Genomic DNA, 15,380 nt, shown 5'->3' with positions numbered 1-15,380 from the left:
TCTCTTTTGCGTCCACATACATGGCGCCCATGCTCTGGCCCGTGCCCAAGCAACACCTCACCCTGCATGGCCATTGCTCCAATCCCAATCGTGGGCGGTGCTGCACCTCAGACGAAATCGGCCATGCACAGTGGCGAGTTCAAGAACTGCCTGTGTGACAGCGAGGTGCGCTCATGGTGGTCGGCGTATTGCTATTGTGTGTGTGCACGGCTAGCTCTTTCAAGCTGCCACCAAATGCTTTGGGGGGGGGGGGCGGTGATGCTTCAGACCTGTCGATGTACCAATGCTGTCAAGGCCTCACGCCTGTATTTTCACCTCAGGTGATGAAGTGGGCCGAGGGCCGCATCTCCAGCGCCGGTGTCCAGGGCCTGAACAGCGACACATTCGCGCAGTTCCTTCGAGGATGCGGCATACCCAATGTGCGCGGACATGTTGCGCGCGCAAATCACTCAACGCGAGACAGCAGGCGGGGGCGGTGACTGTCACAACAAAGTTGGAATTGTGCACGTGAAAGGTGCTGCATGGCATGTGGCATCTCCAACCAATTGTGGTTCATCGACACACCCTGCAAATGCTCGCACTGCTTTGAAACGCAGGCCAAGACTGGCGGGTGCTGAGCTGAGGGCAGGCTGCATGCCGCTGATGTTGCTGTACGGATTCAGCTTTGGTGTGCAATAATATTATCGCCCCCAAACCATCAAAAGGGTAACAACGCAGCAAGTGTTGACAGATGTGCTGGAGCTGTGGCAGTGTGATGCAGCTGCGGCAGTCGGTGTGCAGTGCCTGCACAGCGTTTTTGTGATGGGAGGGGGGACAGCCGCGCGCTGTCGCATGACCTCGTGGATGTGCCCTGATCATCTCATATAAGAAGCATATTTGGCAGGCTGGTGACCAGCTGCGGTGTTGGCAGGTGCAGTGCAGGCGCAGGCCCACAACCGCCACTGGGGTTGGTGCAAAACATTGCGGTGGCTCCGGCGAGCCTCACAGCATTGGGCAGCGAAGCAAGACCACATGCATGCGGCTCACCTAGCACACCCGCATGGGAAGCTGCTGAGTTCAATACGGAAACTATGCTATGCAACAGACCGCCTGCCAGAAAGTGGGGTTGATGCTGCGCCAATGACTCATGACTTCGCGGCACTGCATCCTGCGGGATGCAGGGGGTGCAGGTCCACCTTCGGGGCGGGCGCGTGCGGGTGCTCAACAAGGGGGAGATGTCTGCAATGCAATCATTCATCCAAACACTTTCCAACCCAAACCCCATCTCAAATCACGAAGTGCTGGCAAGATGCGGTCCACGCTGATCATCGTGATCGCCGTCGCGAGCATGCTGGCGGTGGCCTCAGTCGCAGACGGTGCGCGGTTGGCCGTACATGGCGATTCGTACCCGTCAATAGTCACCCGATGCGAGTTTCGGCCCCGCTGAGCGGTGCTCGCGCGCCGTGCAGTGGTTGATCTCGGCAGCAGCTGGGTGACTGGCTACTGACCCGAATTGGTAGTTTGGGGGTTCAAGAGGTCTGCTGCAAGCTGGCTGGAGGCAGGCTGCAAGCGGCAGTCTGAGTTGGTCTTGGGCCGGCAACAGCCGTCTTCCAGCGCGCAGTCCCAACTGTCACTACCTACCCACCTCCCGCAGCTCACAGCACACTTTGGCCCCGGTTCCCGGCTGAACCACCTGTGCGCGCGTCACACGGTTGTGACCTCCACCTTTTCCAGGTCGCGAGCTGCTTCAGAGCCCCGCCTACAAGCGGTGCGTTGGGTCCTTCAACCAGGCCGGCGCGGAGGCCGGCCTCAGGAAGCGCGTGCCCTCGTGCGTCAACTTCAACCTGCAGAAGTGCTGCGCCGAGGTGGGTAGTTTGTTGATGGGGGTAGCATCTGTCCCGTTGGGACGCCTGCCAAGCCACGTGCTGGACCTTCCGAAAGCGCCTGTTCAAGGTCATAATGATTACATGGCGCCGCGATGCACGCAGGCTGTGTGGGCGTTGAAAGCTTTGCCCGGACGCGTCCAGGAGCGTCGCGCCCTGGCACAGCAACCCCCGCCAGGGGCGCGGGCCCTGGCAACACACCACCACTCACCTGTCTTGCCCAATGTTCCGAACACGATGAAACCGCAGACCAAGGCCACCCTGAACGGCGGCAACTTCCAGGGCTGCCTTTGCGACAAGGAGGTGGGGTGCGGTCCGCGGAGGGTCAATCCTCAGTTGACCCTCTGAGTGAGCATAACTATACATAAATTTGGTTGATTTTCTGGATTTCTGCTTGGAGCTGCACACTGGTGATGACGTCAAGCAGCCAATTAGATGCCCGCTTGGCTCTGACCTTGCAGCCAGATAATGGTGCTATGCCAACACCACAGCACTGATGTCGCACCCCTCACCCGCCCAAACTCCAACCTGCAGGTGTCCTCCTTCATTGAGGGCCGCCTCTCCAAGGCCGGCATCGCGGGGCTCAATGCCAACACCTTCAGCGTATTCCTAAAGACCTGCGGCATCCCCAACGTGCGCACACGCATCGCCAAGCAGGGGCACAGGCCATTAACACGCAGGGCTGTGTGGGGCCTCCCCTTGTATTTCACGGCTGGTGCGGGGCGAACGGGTGCGTTCGCACAATGTTCGACAGTTAGTAACTCGACTGACGTCACCACAACCCGGCTGCCCATGCGTCACCCTCTGCAATACGCAGGCCAAGACGGGCGGCTGCTGAATCTGAGCCACGAGCTGGCCATTGCTGTGTGATCTGCTATGGATATTGTGCTGATGTGAATATCATGCCATGCAAACCCAGGTTATGTGTTGTTGAATGGACGGGTTGCCATTTATGCACCTGTTACTGTTGTGTGAGAGAGTAACGCCCGCATGTCTCAGCGGGGTCGTGCAGCGGCGCTGATTCTGTGCGCTGTCAACACACATGTAAGTAGTCGGATGCACAAGCAAAGGTTTTGGGTCGATGCAAGCCGCGGGATGGGACACTGCCTTCATGGGTGAGCATGCAGCAGGGGGCTGTTTGCGCGTGCAGGCAGTCAGTCATGAAGTGAGTCCCTTGTGGGTGAGTTTGATGAGGTCATATGATGCGCCCCACGACCGCGGGCCCGAATTGAGAGTACTCGTTCGGCGTGATCATCTGGTGCATCGCCACCCGCGACAGCACCGCGCCCCCCATCCACGCCGCGTGCTTGCGAGCATCTGGCGGCATGTAGTTGGGCAGCGGCATCAGCGCAAAGCCCGCGCTGGGCGGCCCCACCAGCGGCAACTCAGCCATTAGCCGCTCTTGCAGCCCCGGGAACGGCGAAATCATGTTGCGCGCATGGCTGAGCTCACCAGGCGGCCGTGGGGTACGTCACCATGTAGAGATTTTCGCGTCAGTCGCCCATGCTGTGATCTTGGTTGACTGGCCAAAGTCTCAACTGGCAAATAGCATTTACAAGAAATGATTCCAAAGGGCCTGTCAAAAGGGGCAAACTCCTCAAATCGCAACCAAATTCGTTTTGATTTCAGCGTTTTGCGGTGGAGCGGTTCTTCACGGATCGTTTTATATGCACTGCTCTGTCAACGTGCTCGCTGCCTGGCTTCCCCACCATAGAAATACTTCTGAGCCGTTCTGGCGGGACATTTGCAAGTTAGAGCACATGAATGCCAATGCTGATTCGGCCTCTGATCAAGGCGGAAGCGTGGCGAGTGCTGGGAAGCTAGGAATGATCATTCTCGCCAAACGAGGACGCGGGCTGCTGGGAGGGCTGGTTGGCGTTCATGTCGAGGAGGGAGCGTGATTTAGCGCAGAAGGCGGCTTTGGGGTGCGTAGTGGGCGAATGATGGTTTTTAATTGTGCGTTGTTGGTCGCGGCTGCTTGAAGGCCTGAAGGGCCCTACATATGAGGGGCTTGGGTTTCATTTCTTTTTGAAATGCCTGTTCATCTTCAACCCCTATCGATATGAATGGGTCCATCTGATATGCGGGTTATCGGAGTTGTGATCGATATCACGCTGGTGGATTGCGGTTATCGCTTTGGCAAAATCTTGCTCCGCGATTTGCCCGCGATAAGAGCGATAAGAGACCCTTTGGAATCAGGCCCAGAGTATCAAAAACAGATATGAAACAAGAATTTGTGCAGGGCCCTTTTCTCAGGCGTAATTCGGACAGCAAAGAAATAGTTTTGCCCGGTGAGCGAAAGCACCTGGTGGCTATGGTACTGTGTGCAATCAAAAGAAATGCTGAAGTGTTTCGCGTGGATGAGATGAATGGGTTCTAGGCCGCGCCAACGGCTGGTGGTGTGGTGCAGGCAGGCTCACCGCGAACAAACCAGGGGGCACTCACAGACCCTTCTAGGAGTCCCCGCGTCGGTACACATGGTAAATTATCTCTGTGCTTACCATAACACACCGTTGCCTATGATAGCCATATTCCCACCTTGACCGCACTCCAGCCGACTGCCCTGTACTCGCCCATCTTTGCCAAGAAGGTGCGTCGCCGGCTAGATCAGATATACGCAGAGTCCTGGAAGTGTCAATATTGGCACGCCGCGGCCCAACGAGGAGCGGAGCTCGGTTTCAGTGGCTTGCACCTCCAGGCTTCGCCACGCTGTGCACAGCTTTGGCCGTTCCGGCGAGTGGTAACACGGCATACGACTAAACGACGGCACAGTCTCAGCGCTGAGCCCCCTGGAAGCTTTGAGCAGCTCGTCTGGGGCTTCTCGACCAACCCTGTCCATTTTTCACGGTGCAGCCTGTCTGCGAAGGAGGCTGCGCGCTCAGGAGTGCTTCCATCGCTACCAGGTAAGGCCATAGACTGGGTCCTGGATATCGGCGCGGTGCTGGCGCGAAGCACTGGGCTTGGTTGGCATGCGTCTCCCATCTCCTTTGATGGCTGCTCCCTGCTGCAGGGGGGCCTCAAGCAGCAACATCCTGTCCCATCAGCCATAGTGGCAGTGTTGCGCACGCCTTGGCCGTCTCATCCTAGACCACTGCAGTCTCTCCTGCAGGACGCGATGGCAAACAGTGTTGAACAGGCGATCGAAGGAGTTCAACAGGAGATCGCAAAAGTGAATCAGGTTGTTGTTGAAAAGGAGGGTGTACTCAAAGATGTGCAGGAACCCCACGAGCGTATGCTCGTGCAGCAGCAGCTGGTAGCACTGCGGCAGGAGCTGGTAGCACTGCGGCAGGAGCTGGCAGCACTGCGGCAGAAAGAGTTGCTGGCCATGGAACAGCAGCCAGGTGTGTCTTGGTTGTGCACATGGCACATGCAGGTCGCATGACACGCTGAGCCTACAACTTGTTACGCATGACCCATCTGCATCCACATGTTTTTTCAACAGCCGATTGAGCAGCACAGGAGTTGCGCAATGTCAGCTGCCAAGGTCACATCAGGCCTGCATTTCTTCCCGCCTTGCAACACATCCCACTGCATGGAGCTCGCGCCCACCATGTGGCCGCCGGCTTTCGGGAGGGTGGGGTTCTGCCTGTCTCGGCATTTGCTACCAGGCGCCACGGAGCTGGAGCTCTGCTACATTTGGCATGTGCAGCAGCTGGTTTAGAACCATGTTGCATACTTTACATCTGTGTCAACCTTGCCTCGTCCTCTGCAAAGGAAAGCCCATGACACCACTATTCACGTGGTTCTGCTCCCCCCCCCTCCTCGCACCTCCCGTGCCCTGCGCATATGCTGCGTACCACTACCTGCTGGCTCCTCGACGGTTCTCATGCGATGCCTTGTGCCGCCAACCATTCTGTTCTTTGCTGTTCTCCAGGCGCACAAGCGTCTGCGTCAGGTGCGCTTTGTGTGCATCTTCCAGTCCACATCACCTACCGGCTGTGCCGTGGGCTTCATGGGGTTGGCCACAGCAAACGCCGCTGGCCTTGGTGGAGGGAGACAATGTTCAGTGCTCAGCCACGTTCGAACTCATGGCCAACATTGCGTGCCCTACACCACCTGCTGGCTTCCCTCCCCGCATTTTTCTGGCGTCACCGGCAATTGCCACACCCCTTGTCCCTCATGTCTGTGACGCTGGAGCAGCAGCAGCAGCAGGTGAGGCATGCAGCCTGCGATCCACGCCAGTGGATGGGGTTTGCGCCTTGTGGACACAGCACATGTTGCTGGCTGGGTGGGAGGGGTTCGTTTGTTCCAGTTAGTTCACAGCACCCACCTATACGCAACGCTTTGCTCTCGCCCTCTTGCTGTCGCCTGCAGCCTGCCTGTCCAGTGAGTTTCTCACGGAGTGGGCCGAGCAGCTGATCTGCCTGGAGGAGAAGGACATGTGCTTGCGCCTGCCAATGGGTCTGGAGCGGGCTCTGCCAGCACCGCTCCGCAAGAGCCTGTATGTGAGGACCTGCTACAGGCAGCTGTTCGACCTGATGCAGCAGCGTTGCAGCCAGGCTGCAGAGCCGCTGGCTTTCATCATCACAGGCACGCCAGGCGTTGGCAAGAGCGCAGCTGCACTGTATTTTATACAGCAGCTCAGCAAACAGCAGCAGCTCGTGTGAGACGAGCGTCAGGGCAACGAGGGGAGAGTGCTTCTCCAATTTGACTTCCGGGGCGGCGCGGTCAAGGCTGCACAAGCCGTGTCGTTGCCTCCTTCTGGAAGTGAGTTGAGAAATGAAATGGTATGGGGCAAATTACACATGTGCACATTATTCTGGTCCCCACGTGTCACATGAGCACCAGCACACCCACAGCAACCATGTGCATGCGGTGACAGGTCCATCAGTGCTGCCTTGCAGAGCGTGCGGCAGGGTAAGTCATGCGCCTAAAATCCACGTCCCTCATTTCCCCCCCTCAGCTGATGGTCGCAACATCTGGCGCATCATCGACGGGCCACCACCACCCGGCCTCGAGTTCGGTGGCGAGTACACGACGGTGGTGCTCTCCTCGCCAAACCACTGCAACTTCAATACGTTTTTGAAGGGCAGGTGGGTCCTTCAGTTGCTATATCATCTGGGACCCTGGTAGTGGCTGCCAGCCACGCGGCAACTGCGCGAAGTTGTGGGTACCTGCTCTGCAATTCGCACATGCATACTGCAGCTTCATCTCTGCCCATGTGCACAAGTGGGGCTATGTCAGTCCATACATACCCAAATGCCTTCTGCGCCGTTCACAGCGGCTCCCAAGACCCACTCTACATGCCCGTGTGGAGCTTGGCGGAGTTGGAGGCCTGCAGGGCGCGCCTGTACCCACGAATTTCCCCGGAAGCCATGCTCACGAGCTTCACATGGTTTGGCGGCAGCGTCAGGCGTGTTCTGGCGGTGCCCACAGACCAGCCCGAGATAAGGCTCAAGGAGAGAGTGAGGGCGAAGAGCGTGTCCGAGCTTGTGAGGGCCATGAGCGATCCCGCGATGTACCAAGCTGACTTCAGCCATACCCTGGGCCACTTCAAGGTGTGTCATCACATCTGCTGGGGCATGCTTGCTGGTGTCTGGACTTAATGTGTGCCTATCACCGTGTTCCTTGCTTTTGAAACGAAGCGAAATAATTCAGTTGTTTGTCGCACCATCGACGCTGCAGGTGACCCCGGACTTTCGGGTTCGCTATGCGTGGTTCGCCTCGCCCCACGCTGCCCGGCTGGTGCTGGAGGCCCTAGAGGCCGAGAAGCACAGTGACCTGCGGGACTTCCTGGTGGCTTCTGGCAGCCACCCTCCCATGGCAAGCCTGAGGGGCGTGCTGTTTGAGCAGTACAGCCACAACGTCGTTTTGCAGGGCGGCATCTCCTGCGCCATGCGCCAGCTGCGCCCGTCTCGCAGGCGCCCTAACCGCACAGATACAACAGAGTACGATGAGGCCAAGCTCCTGCTTGAAGTGGACAACGAGCCAGAATCCCACCATGAGGTCGTGGATGGTGGTCAGCAGCAGCAGCAGCAGGCGCAGCTTAGTGGCGGCCCCACGTCCGGCATGCAGGTGGGTGCTTTCCTGTGAACTCTCATCACATGCGGTTGCAAATCATCCGCCCTCCCCTTGCGTCACCTACGGGTTGTGCTGCAACTGCCACTACTGGTCAGCTCCTGGCAACCGAACTGAATGAAATGCGCTAGTGCCAGGCACACCCTTGTCCCCCCCTGTGGGCCGGCTAGGTGCATATTTGTTGCGTTGCCTAGTTGTCGGAGTTCGCTCCAGCATTAGAGCGCTGGTCAAACGCTAGGATACTCCAATTTATCACCACATTAGCGGGGCGCCAGCTACTCATTATGGCCGTGAACAGGCGCCTGCGAAAGGTCCAGCGTGTGGCTTGGGATGTGTGTGTGTGTGCGTACGGGGCCTGCTGGTGATCTGTCGGCGCCCACAGACGCTGAGGCCAGGGCCCATACGTGGGCATGGTGTGTGTTACTGGGTTGCTGGGTGTCTACTGTGGCCACCTGGCACCGCCAGCAGACCCATGGCCTGTATCACAAGGGAGGCTCACCCTTCCTGCCATCCTAGTACATGTCTGCAGATGCTCATGAATACAACAACACAATAACAACTTCAATACACCGCTTTGCCATTCCGCCATCATCCGATGGTGGCGGGCAGCGATGCCTAAATGGCAGAGGACAGTGACACCACCTTCATAATACAATGCCTGTGCTGACATACATCTCCAAGCTGCTCGTTCATTTGCGGGTTCTGCACACCTGTCCCCATCATTTGCAGACGCATGAGCAGCAGCAGTGGCAGCAGCAGCAGCAGCAGCAGCAGCAGCAGCAGCAGCAGCAGCAGCAGGAGCAACTGCAGGACAGGCAGCGACAGCTACACGGGGTGCAGGAGCAGCAGGAGGAGCAGCTGCTGGAGCCACCGCAGAAGCAGCAGCGGCAGCACGAGCAGCAGGAACAGGAGCAGCAACAGACGCAGCAGCAGGAGCAGGAGCAGCAGCAGCAGCAGCAGCAGCAGGCACTGGTTGAGCAGCAGGTGCTGCGATCGAGCGCCGCGAGCAGCAAATACACTCTTCCGCGCGGCGTGACGTTGCAGTGGGATGGCCCCTGTCTGCAGAGTGCGGGTGCATTGAGCCTCCAACAGAATGTGTACATCAGGCCACGCACCAGCAACAACGCTGCGTGGGACGCGGTGCTGTGCTGCGACCAGCCCCTTATCCTCCATTTCACAGTCAGCCTGCAGCACGGTATCCAAGCTCAGCCAGTGCTGGACTTGCTCGCACGGCTGGGCCCGGAGCGCAGCAAGGCGGCGCGGCTGGTGTTCGTGGTGCCGCCAGAGAAGTTTGACAGCTTTGCATGGCAGCCTTGACTGACCAAGCGGGCTGGTGGTGAGCAGAAGCGGGTGCCTGCACAACTGCAGTCACTAGGGCAGTGGGTAATGGCGCTGGACGTACAGCCCCGCAGCAACCGCAGCAGCAACGATGGCGTCCAAGCACCCGCGACTGCACCATGAGCGGGCTGCGGTGGGGACATCCGTGGCAGCTGGTGCTCACTCAGCTGACTCACATTTTGGACAAGGGCACGGTGGGTTGCTGTGGTGCCAAGCTCCCACATGTGAAGGTTTGAAGATGTAGGGCTGCAGTATTGCATGGTCACAGCGCTTGGTGCAGGGTACCAGCCTTGTCCTATCCGAGGCATTGGCAACTCGCGATAAAGCCAGCTGTGTTGGTGCAGTGGTGCAGAATGTGCGCATTATGGGGGCTTTGGCCTTCCTCACGTTGTCGTGCATGCCGGCCAAGCCTCCTGCTGAAGCCGTGCCGCCAATTTTGACCGATTGGTTGGTAGGGTGTTTACAGCGACACCCTACCTTGCGCTTGCCCGTTGCAACCTTAACGCCCAGGTGCTTGCCGTGGCCTGCGCAGCGCTTCACCTGCCCACATTCTATGCCTGGGTGTGGTCTTGGGCCGGCAACAGCCGTCTTTCAGCGCGCAGTCCCAACTGTCACTACCTACCCACCTCCCACAGCTCACAGCACTCTTTGCCCCCGGTTCTTGGCTGAAACACCCGTGCGCGCGTCACACCCTGGTAACCCAAACTCTCCAGGTCGCGAGCTGCTCCAGAGCCCTGCCTACAAGCGGTGCGTTGGGTCCTTCAACCAGGCCGGCGCGGAGGCCGGCCTCAGGAAGCGCGTGCCCTCCTGCGTCAACTTCAACCTGCAGAAGTGCTGCGCGGAGGTGGGTAGTTTGTTGATGGGGGGTTAGCGTCTGTCCCGCTGGGACACCTGCCAAGCCACGCGCTGGACCTTCCGCAAGCGCCTGTTCATGGCCACCATGACTAGCTGGCGCCCCGCAGCACGCTGGCTGTGTGGGCGTTGAAGCTTGCCCGGACGCGTCCAGGAGCGTCGCGCCCTGGCACAGCCCCCGCCAGGGGCGCGAGCCCTGGCAACACACCACCACTCACCTGTCTTGCCCAGTATTACTGATTACATCGCACACGATCAAACCGCAGACCAAGGCCACCCTGAACGGCGGCAACTTCCAGGGCTGCCTTTGCGATAAGGAGGTGGGGTGCGGTCTGCGGAGGGTCAATCCTGAGTTGACGCTCTGAGTGAGCATAATAATTCTGCTTGGAGCTGCACACTGGTGAGGACGCCAAGCAGCCAATTAGACGCCCGCTTGGCTCTGACCTTGCAGCCAAAACTTTGTGCTTTGCCAAGACCACAGCACTGATGTCGTACCCCTCGCCCGCCCAAACCCCAACCTGCAGGTGTCCACCTTCCTCGAGGGCCGCCTCTCCAAGGCCGGCATCGCAGGGCTCAACGCCAACACCTTCAGCGTGTTCCTGAAGACCTGCGGCATCCCCAACGTGCGCACACGCATCGCCAAGCCGGGGCACAGGCCATTAACACGCAGGGCTGTGTGGGGCCTTCCCTTGTATTTCACTCATCTGACGTCACCACAACTCGGCTGCCCACGCGTCACCCTCTGCAATACGCAGGCCAAGACAGGCGGCTGCTGAATCTGAGCCACGAGCTGGCCATTTTTGCGTGATCTGTCATGGATTTTGTGCTGTTGTGAATATCATGCCATGCATACCCAGGTTATGTGTGGTTGAATGTACAGGTTGCCATTTATGCACCTGTTACTGTTGTGTGAGCGAGTAATGCCCGCATGTCTCAGCGGGTTTGTGCAGCGGCGCTGATTCTGTGCGCTGTCAACACACATGTAAGTAGTCGGATGCACAAGCAAAGGTTTTGGGTCGATGCAAGCCGCGGGATGGGACACTGCCTTCATGGGTGAGCATGCAGCAGGGGGCTGTTTGCGCGTGCAGGCAGTCAGTCATGAAGTGAGTCCCTTGTGGGTGAGTTTGATGAGCTTGAGGTCATATGATGCGCCCCACGACCGCGGGCCCGAATTCAGAGTACTCGTTCGGCGTGATCATCTGGTGCATCGCCACCCGCGACAGCACCGCGCCCCCCATCCACGCCGCGTGCTTGCGAGCATCTGGCGGCATGTAGTTGGGCAGCGGCATCAGCGCGAAGCCCGCGCTAGGCGGCCCCACCAGCGGCAGCTCAGCCATCAGCCGCTCCCGCAGCCCCGGGATCGCCCCCGTGCCGCCCGTCACCAGCACGCTCTCCCACACCGCGCGCCGGCTGGGCGCCTCCATGAGCGCGGCGACCACGTCGCAGCAGGCGTCCGCGAGGGTCGGCGCCGCCAGGCCCGCGGACGTCGGCCGCACGAGCGCCTCACCCAGCCGGTAGCCCTCGTCGCCAGCCAGGGTGATGGTCTGGCCGTCGGGCAGCGTGAAGCTGCGCCGCGCGCGCCGCCACGCCTCCTCGTGCTGAGCGATGTTGGCCTGCTGCTGCTTGTCCGCCGCCCCGTGCGCCGACGCCGCCTCGCCGCCGGCGGCGCGCACGGGGTCGCCTGACGTGATCGCCGCAAAGTCCTCAGCGGTCGCTGCGGCGCAGGCGATCTGCTCCTTGAGCGCCCGCAGCTGCTCCGGCGGCAGGTTTGCCGTCGCAGCACCGCGGGCGCCGCCGCCGCGCGCGAGCAGCTGCGCGGTGTAGGCGGTCAGCTCCTCGCCGGCCCACGGCAGCTGCGCGGCGCCTGCCACGTGCGTGGCGCCCTCCGCGACCGCCGCGACGACGGCCTTGCCGTGGCCGATGTCCACTGTGAGCCCGACCTGCTTGTTGCACGCGTACAGCGCGCACGCCGCCGCATCGCACACAAACAGCCCCCTCACGTTGAATGACTCGAAGGCCATCTGCACGACCGCCTCGCGCTCGGAGCGCGACGTCAGCACGGGCTCCACGATGACGAGGCAGTCCTCCCTGCCATACCGCCAGCGCATGCGCTCAAACAGCACGTGGTGCAGCAGCGACTCGAACCGCTGCACGTCCACGATGCGGCCCCGCCGCACCGCCTCGCCGCGCGGCCACGGCGCGCCGCCCGGCGCGGTGGCCGCGTCTGGGTGTGCCGGGGAGCGGAGCTCCACTAAGCTGGGGGTGATGCATGAGAGGGCGTTCTCGCTGGGCACGTCGCGCGCGCGGCCGGCCTTGATGGTGTCGCTGCCATAGTCCACCACCACGGTCTTGCCCAGCTTCTCTGCGTCCGTGGCCATGGCCCCCGCTGCTCGTGCTGCTGCTGCCGCCGCCGCTTCTTCTGCAGGCCACTGCTGCTGCTGCTGCTGCTGTTGCTGCTGCGGCTGGTACTTCTGCTGCTGCAGCTACTCCTGCTGCTGCTACTGCTGCTGCTGCTGCTGCTGATGCTGCCGCTCTCGGTCCTTTCGGGCTTTGCGTGTAGCGTTGCTGACGGCGTTGGCGACTGCGGCCGATTGCGCAAATGAAGCTGCTGTGGCTGCAACACTGTGTTACGCGACCACAGCGTAGCGCCTTCCCAATACCTCGCGGCTGTCTGCAACTGTGGCTGCTTTGCAGTGCGTGTGCGCCCGGCGGCCCCACAGGCAATCGTCGGCGCTCTGGTGCCGCGTGCCGAGAGGCAGCAGCAGCACTAAGCGTGCATGTGTGCACAGGGTAGTGTGCGCTGTCGCCTTGCTTGGAGCGCTGTTCCCACACCCACGCCTATAATTGTGATCTCGCAGTGTGGTCCGCTACTATACAGCGGCGAGCTGCTGCTGCCAGATCTGGATCGAGCCGTCGCGTTGAACGAATTGTTATGTCCAGGATATATGAGATCCCGCTTTGCATGCGTTGTACACAAAGCTTCGTGGTTCGACCTTGAAGCAGTCACTTGCATCCACTGAGCTTGCATCACTCCTGCTGTACAGAGACGACGTGGCCGCGAACAAACCCCTAAAGCGAGACGATTGCAGGGTATGTAGATACACGTCCATCACAACTGCACACGGCTGTACCTGATCCAAAACGCAGATCTCCGCGTGGGTGTTTTTCCCGCCTTGCGATCTGATCTTTTGTACTCTGTGCGCTGCACGTTCAGAAGTCGTGCATACAGCAACAATTTTGCTTCAGGTTACGCAGCATAAACTGGTCATGCAGCTCAGGCAGGGAGGAGTCTCGGCGATGCCGCAGCTTGGGGCCGGGCATCGCGCCCCGCAGCTGGCTTGCCGCCACAAATGGATAAGCAGGACCTCAAGCTCTATTATACGCCGTCAGGGCCCCTCCGATGAGCTGTGGCTCCCGCCAAGCGCTGCGAGGGACGTCCGGCGTGGGGCAGGCGCTGGGCAGCTTTTCAACCACGCAAGCATCAAAGTGAGTTGAGATATATGATCAGTGGCTACACGGGTGGGGTGGTGGTGAGCTGCGGGCGCTGCGTGACCCGCGATCGTGCGTTGCATCACGGCTGTCGCTGGACGCATTTGTCCCTCGGGCCCAGCTAATTGCTGCCCAGGGGCCCTCCAACATCGTGCTGCTCTCACCGGCGTCTTGCCGTGGCAACCTGCTACTATGCGGCCTTGCACGCAGGTAATTGGCGTCGGCGGTGGAGGTTCAAACGCAGTGAACAGGTGCGTGTTGCCCATTGTGCTGGCGCAATCCAGGGAGACCACTTCAAGGTCACAGCAGGGGCAGCATCAGACTCGCTGTTTTCGAGTTTTGCTTTCGCTACTCACTGTGACTAGTGCTCCTGCTGGCCTGCACCCAACAAGACTTCGCATGTGTGGTGTTTGCCCCGCTCATGGCACACCCACAGGATGATGCAGGGAAGCATGAACGGCGTCGAGTTCTGGGTCACCAACACAGACGCGCAGGTTAGGAAATGAGTAGTCATTGGGTAGGACGGGTCGAAACATCGTAGTCCAAGTGAAGTCAGCGAGCGTGGGCGGTGCAACACGCTCTTGTCACGGGCTGTGATAAGCGGTGCAGTCAAGCAACCGGGTGCTACCACTGTCGCCTGCAGGCGCTGGCGGCCTCCCCAGTGGATGCGAACAAGAGGATCCAGATAGGCAGCCAGCTCACCCGTGGGCTCGGAGCGGGCGGTAACCCCGACATCGGCCTGGTGGGTTGGGCCGGGGTGCGGCAGTCCTGCGCGCTGGAGCTTGTGGTTGGGATGAAGGGCCAGGAGCGGGGCAATGACGCTGTACCCGGCAATAAACGAGGTCGCAGGATGCAAGGAAGAATCCTGGGGCGGTGCCGCGCTGTCTGCATGTTGTCGATGTAGGGCTTGGTCGTGGTGTCTCTTCTCCTGGCACGACTGATGGCTCATCCAACCTGCCGTCTGTGTTTTGCAGAAAGCGGCAAACGAGAGCCGCACCGAGCTGGAGGCGGCACTGTCCGGGGCAGACATGGTCTTTGTGACGGTGAGGCGGGCGCAGCACGGGCTCTTGCGGCTCACACAGCTGTTGGAGCGCGTTGGCCGAGTCCCTCTCGTGCCAGGGCTGCAGCACACCAGCGGGCGCAGGGACTGAATTGTTGTTTCCTGTCTGCCACCTCACCCCACCCAGGCAGGCATGGGCGGTGGCACTGGCAGCGGAGCAGCGCCCGTGGTGGCGGCAGCGGCACGCGCACAGGGCATCCTCACCGTCGGGTGGGTGCCAGCTGGCTGCCTGAATCGGTAGCATTGCGTGGCTGTCCCGCATTCTGTTGGAAGGAGCCGTTTCGAACACTGTCAATGTCACAGGGGCTGTGCTGCTTCAGATCGCAACAGAGTCCCAAATGCGGCCACGAGCCCACCATTTGGGTGTGTCCCGCGGCCCCGCCCTCTTCCCCTCCTCGCGCAGCATCGTGACGATCCCCTTCACGTTTGAAGGGCGGCAGCGCCTCAACCAGGCGCGCGAGGCGCTCAGCAATCTGCAGGCCGCGGTGGACACGCTCATCGTGATCCCCAATGACAGGCTGCTGCAGGGTGGGTGCCGGAGGAGGAAGGGGGGCGGGGGGCGCGCGGCGCGGCGGCGGGGCGGCGATGACGTGTGGGGGTATTGGGGAATGCGGGGACAGCACCGATCGCCTCGCTTCCCAAATGCCGACGCAGCATTGAGGCGTTTCTGCCCTGGTTCGGGGCCTAAGCAGCGGCCTCCTCACAGGACGCGTGCCCCGCTCTCACCCTGGCACGCCTGCGATGCACGCCCCCCCCCCCCC

The 15,380-nt window shown here is 60.5% G+C and overlaps 3 protein-coding genes across 3 annotated transcripts; 2 read left to right on the top strand and 1 right to left on the bottom strand.

Annotated features, from left to right (window-relative positions):
- Positions 1-1,288: 1,288 nt before the first annotated feature.
- Positions 1,289-2,700, top strand: MNEG_0368 (hypothetical protein; the record flags this gene model as incomplete). Its single annotated transcript, XM_014051141.1, has 5 exons — positions 1,289-1,355; positions 1,714-1,844; positions 2,112-2,165; positions 2,397-2,495; positions 2,680-2,700. The coding sequence occupies 5 exons, from the start codon at positions 1,289-1,291 to the stop codon at positions 2,698-2,700; spliced, it is 372 nt and encodes a 123-aa protein (XP_013906595.1).
- Positions 2,701-7,318: 4,618 nt separating this feature from the next.
- On the top strand, positions 7,319-10,846 carry MNEG_0367 (hypothetical protein; the record flags this gene model as incomplete). Its single annotated transcript, XM_014051140.1, has 7 exons — positions 7,319-7,360; positions 7,488-7,877; positions 8,610-8,952; positions 9,932-10,062; positions 10,337-10,390; positions 10,595-10,693; positions 10,826-10,846. The coding sequence occupies 7 exons, from the start codon at positions 7,319-7,321 to the stop codon at positions 10,844-10,846; spliced, it is 1,080 nt and encodes a 359-aa protein (XP_013906594.1).
- A 363-nt stretch (positions 10,847-11,209) lies between these two features.
- Positions 11,210-12,448, bottom strand: MNEG_0366 (hypothetical protein; the record flags this gene model as incomplete). Its single annotated transcript, XM_014051139.1, has 1 exon — positions 11,210-12,448. One exon carries the CDS (start codon positions 12,446-12,448, stop codon positions 11,210-11,212), a length of 1,239 nt encoding a protein of 412 aa, XP_013906593.1.
- Between the last annotated feature and the right edge of the window lie 2,932 nt (positions 12,449-15,380).

Source organism: Monoraphidium neglectum (genome assembly GCF_000611645.1).
Source record: "Monoraphidium neglectum strain SAG 48.87 unplaced genomic scaffold scaffold00029, whole genome shotgun sequence".
Classification (NCBI taxonomy): Eukaryota; Viridiplantae; Chlorophyta; class Chlorophyceae; order Sphaeropleales; family Selenastraceae; genus Monoraphidium; species Monoraphidium neglectum.
The sequence above is the reverse complement of the archived record's forward strand: the minus strand, read 5'-3'. Positions and strand labels throughout refer to the sequence as shown.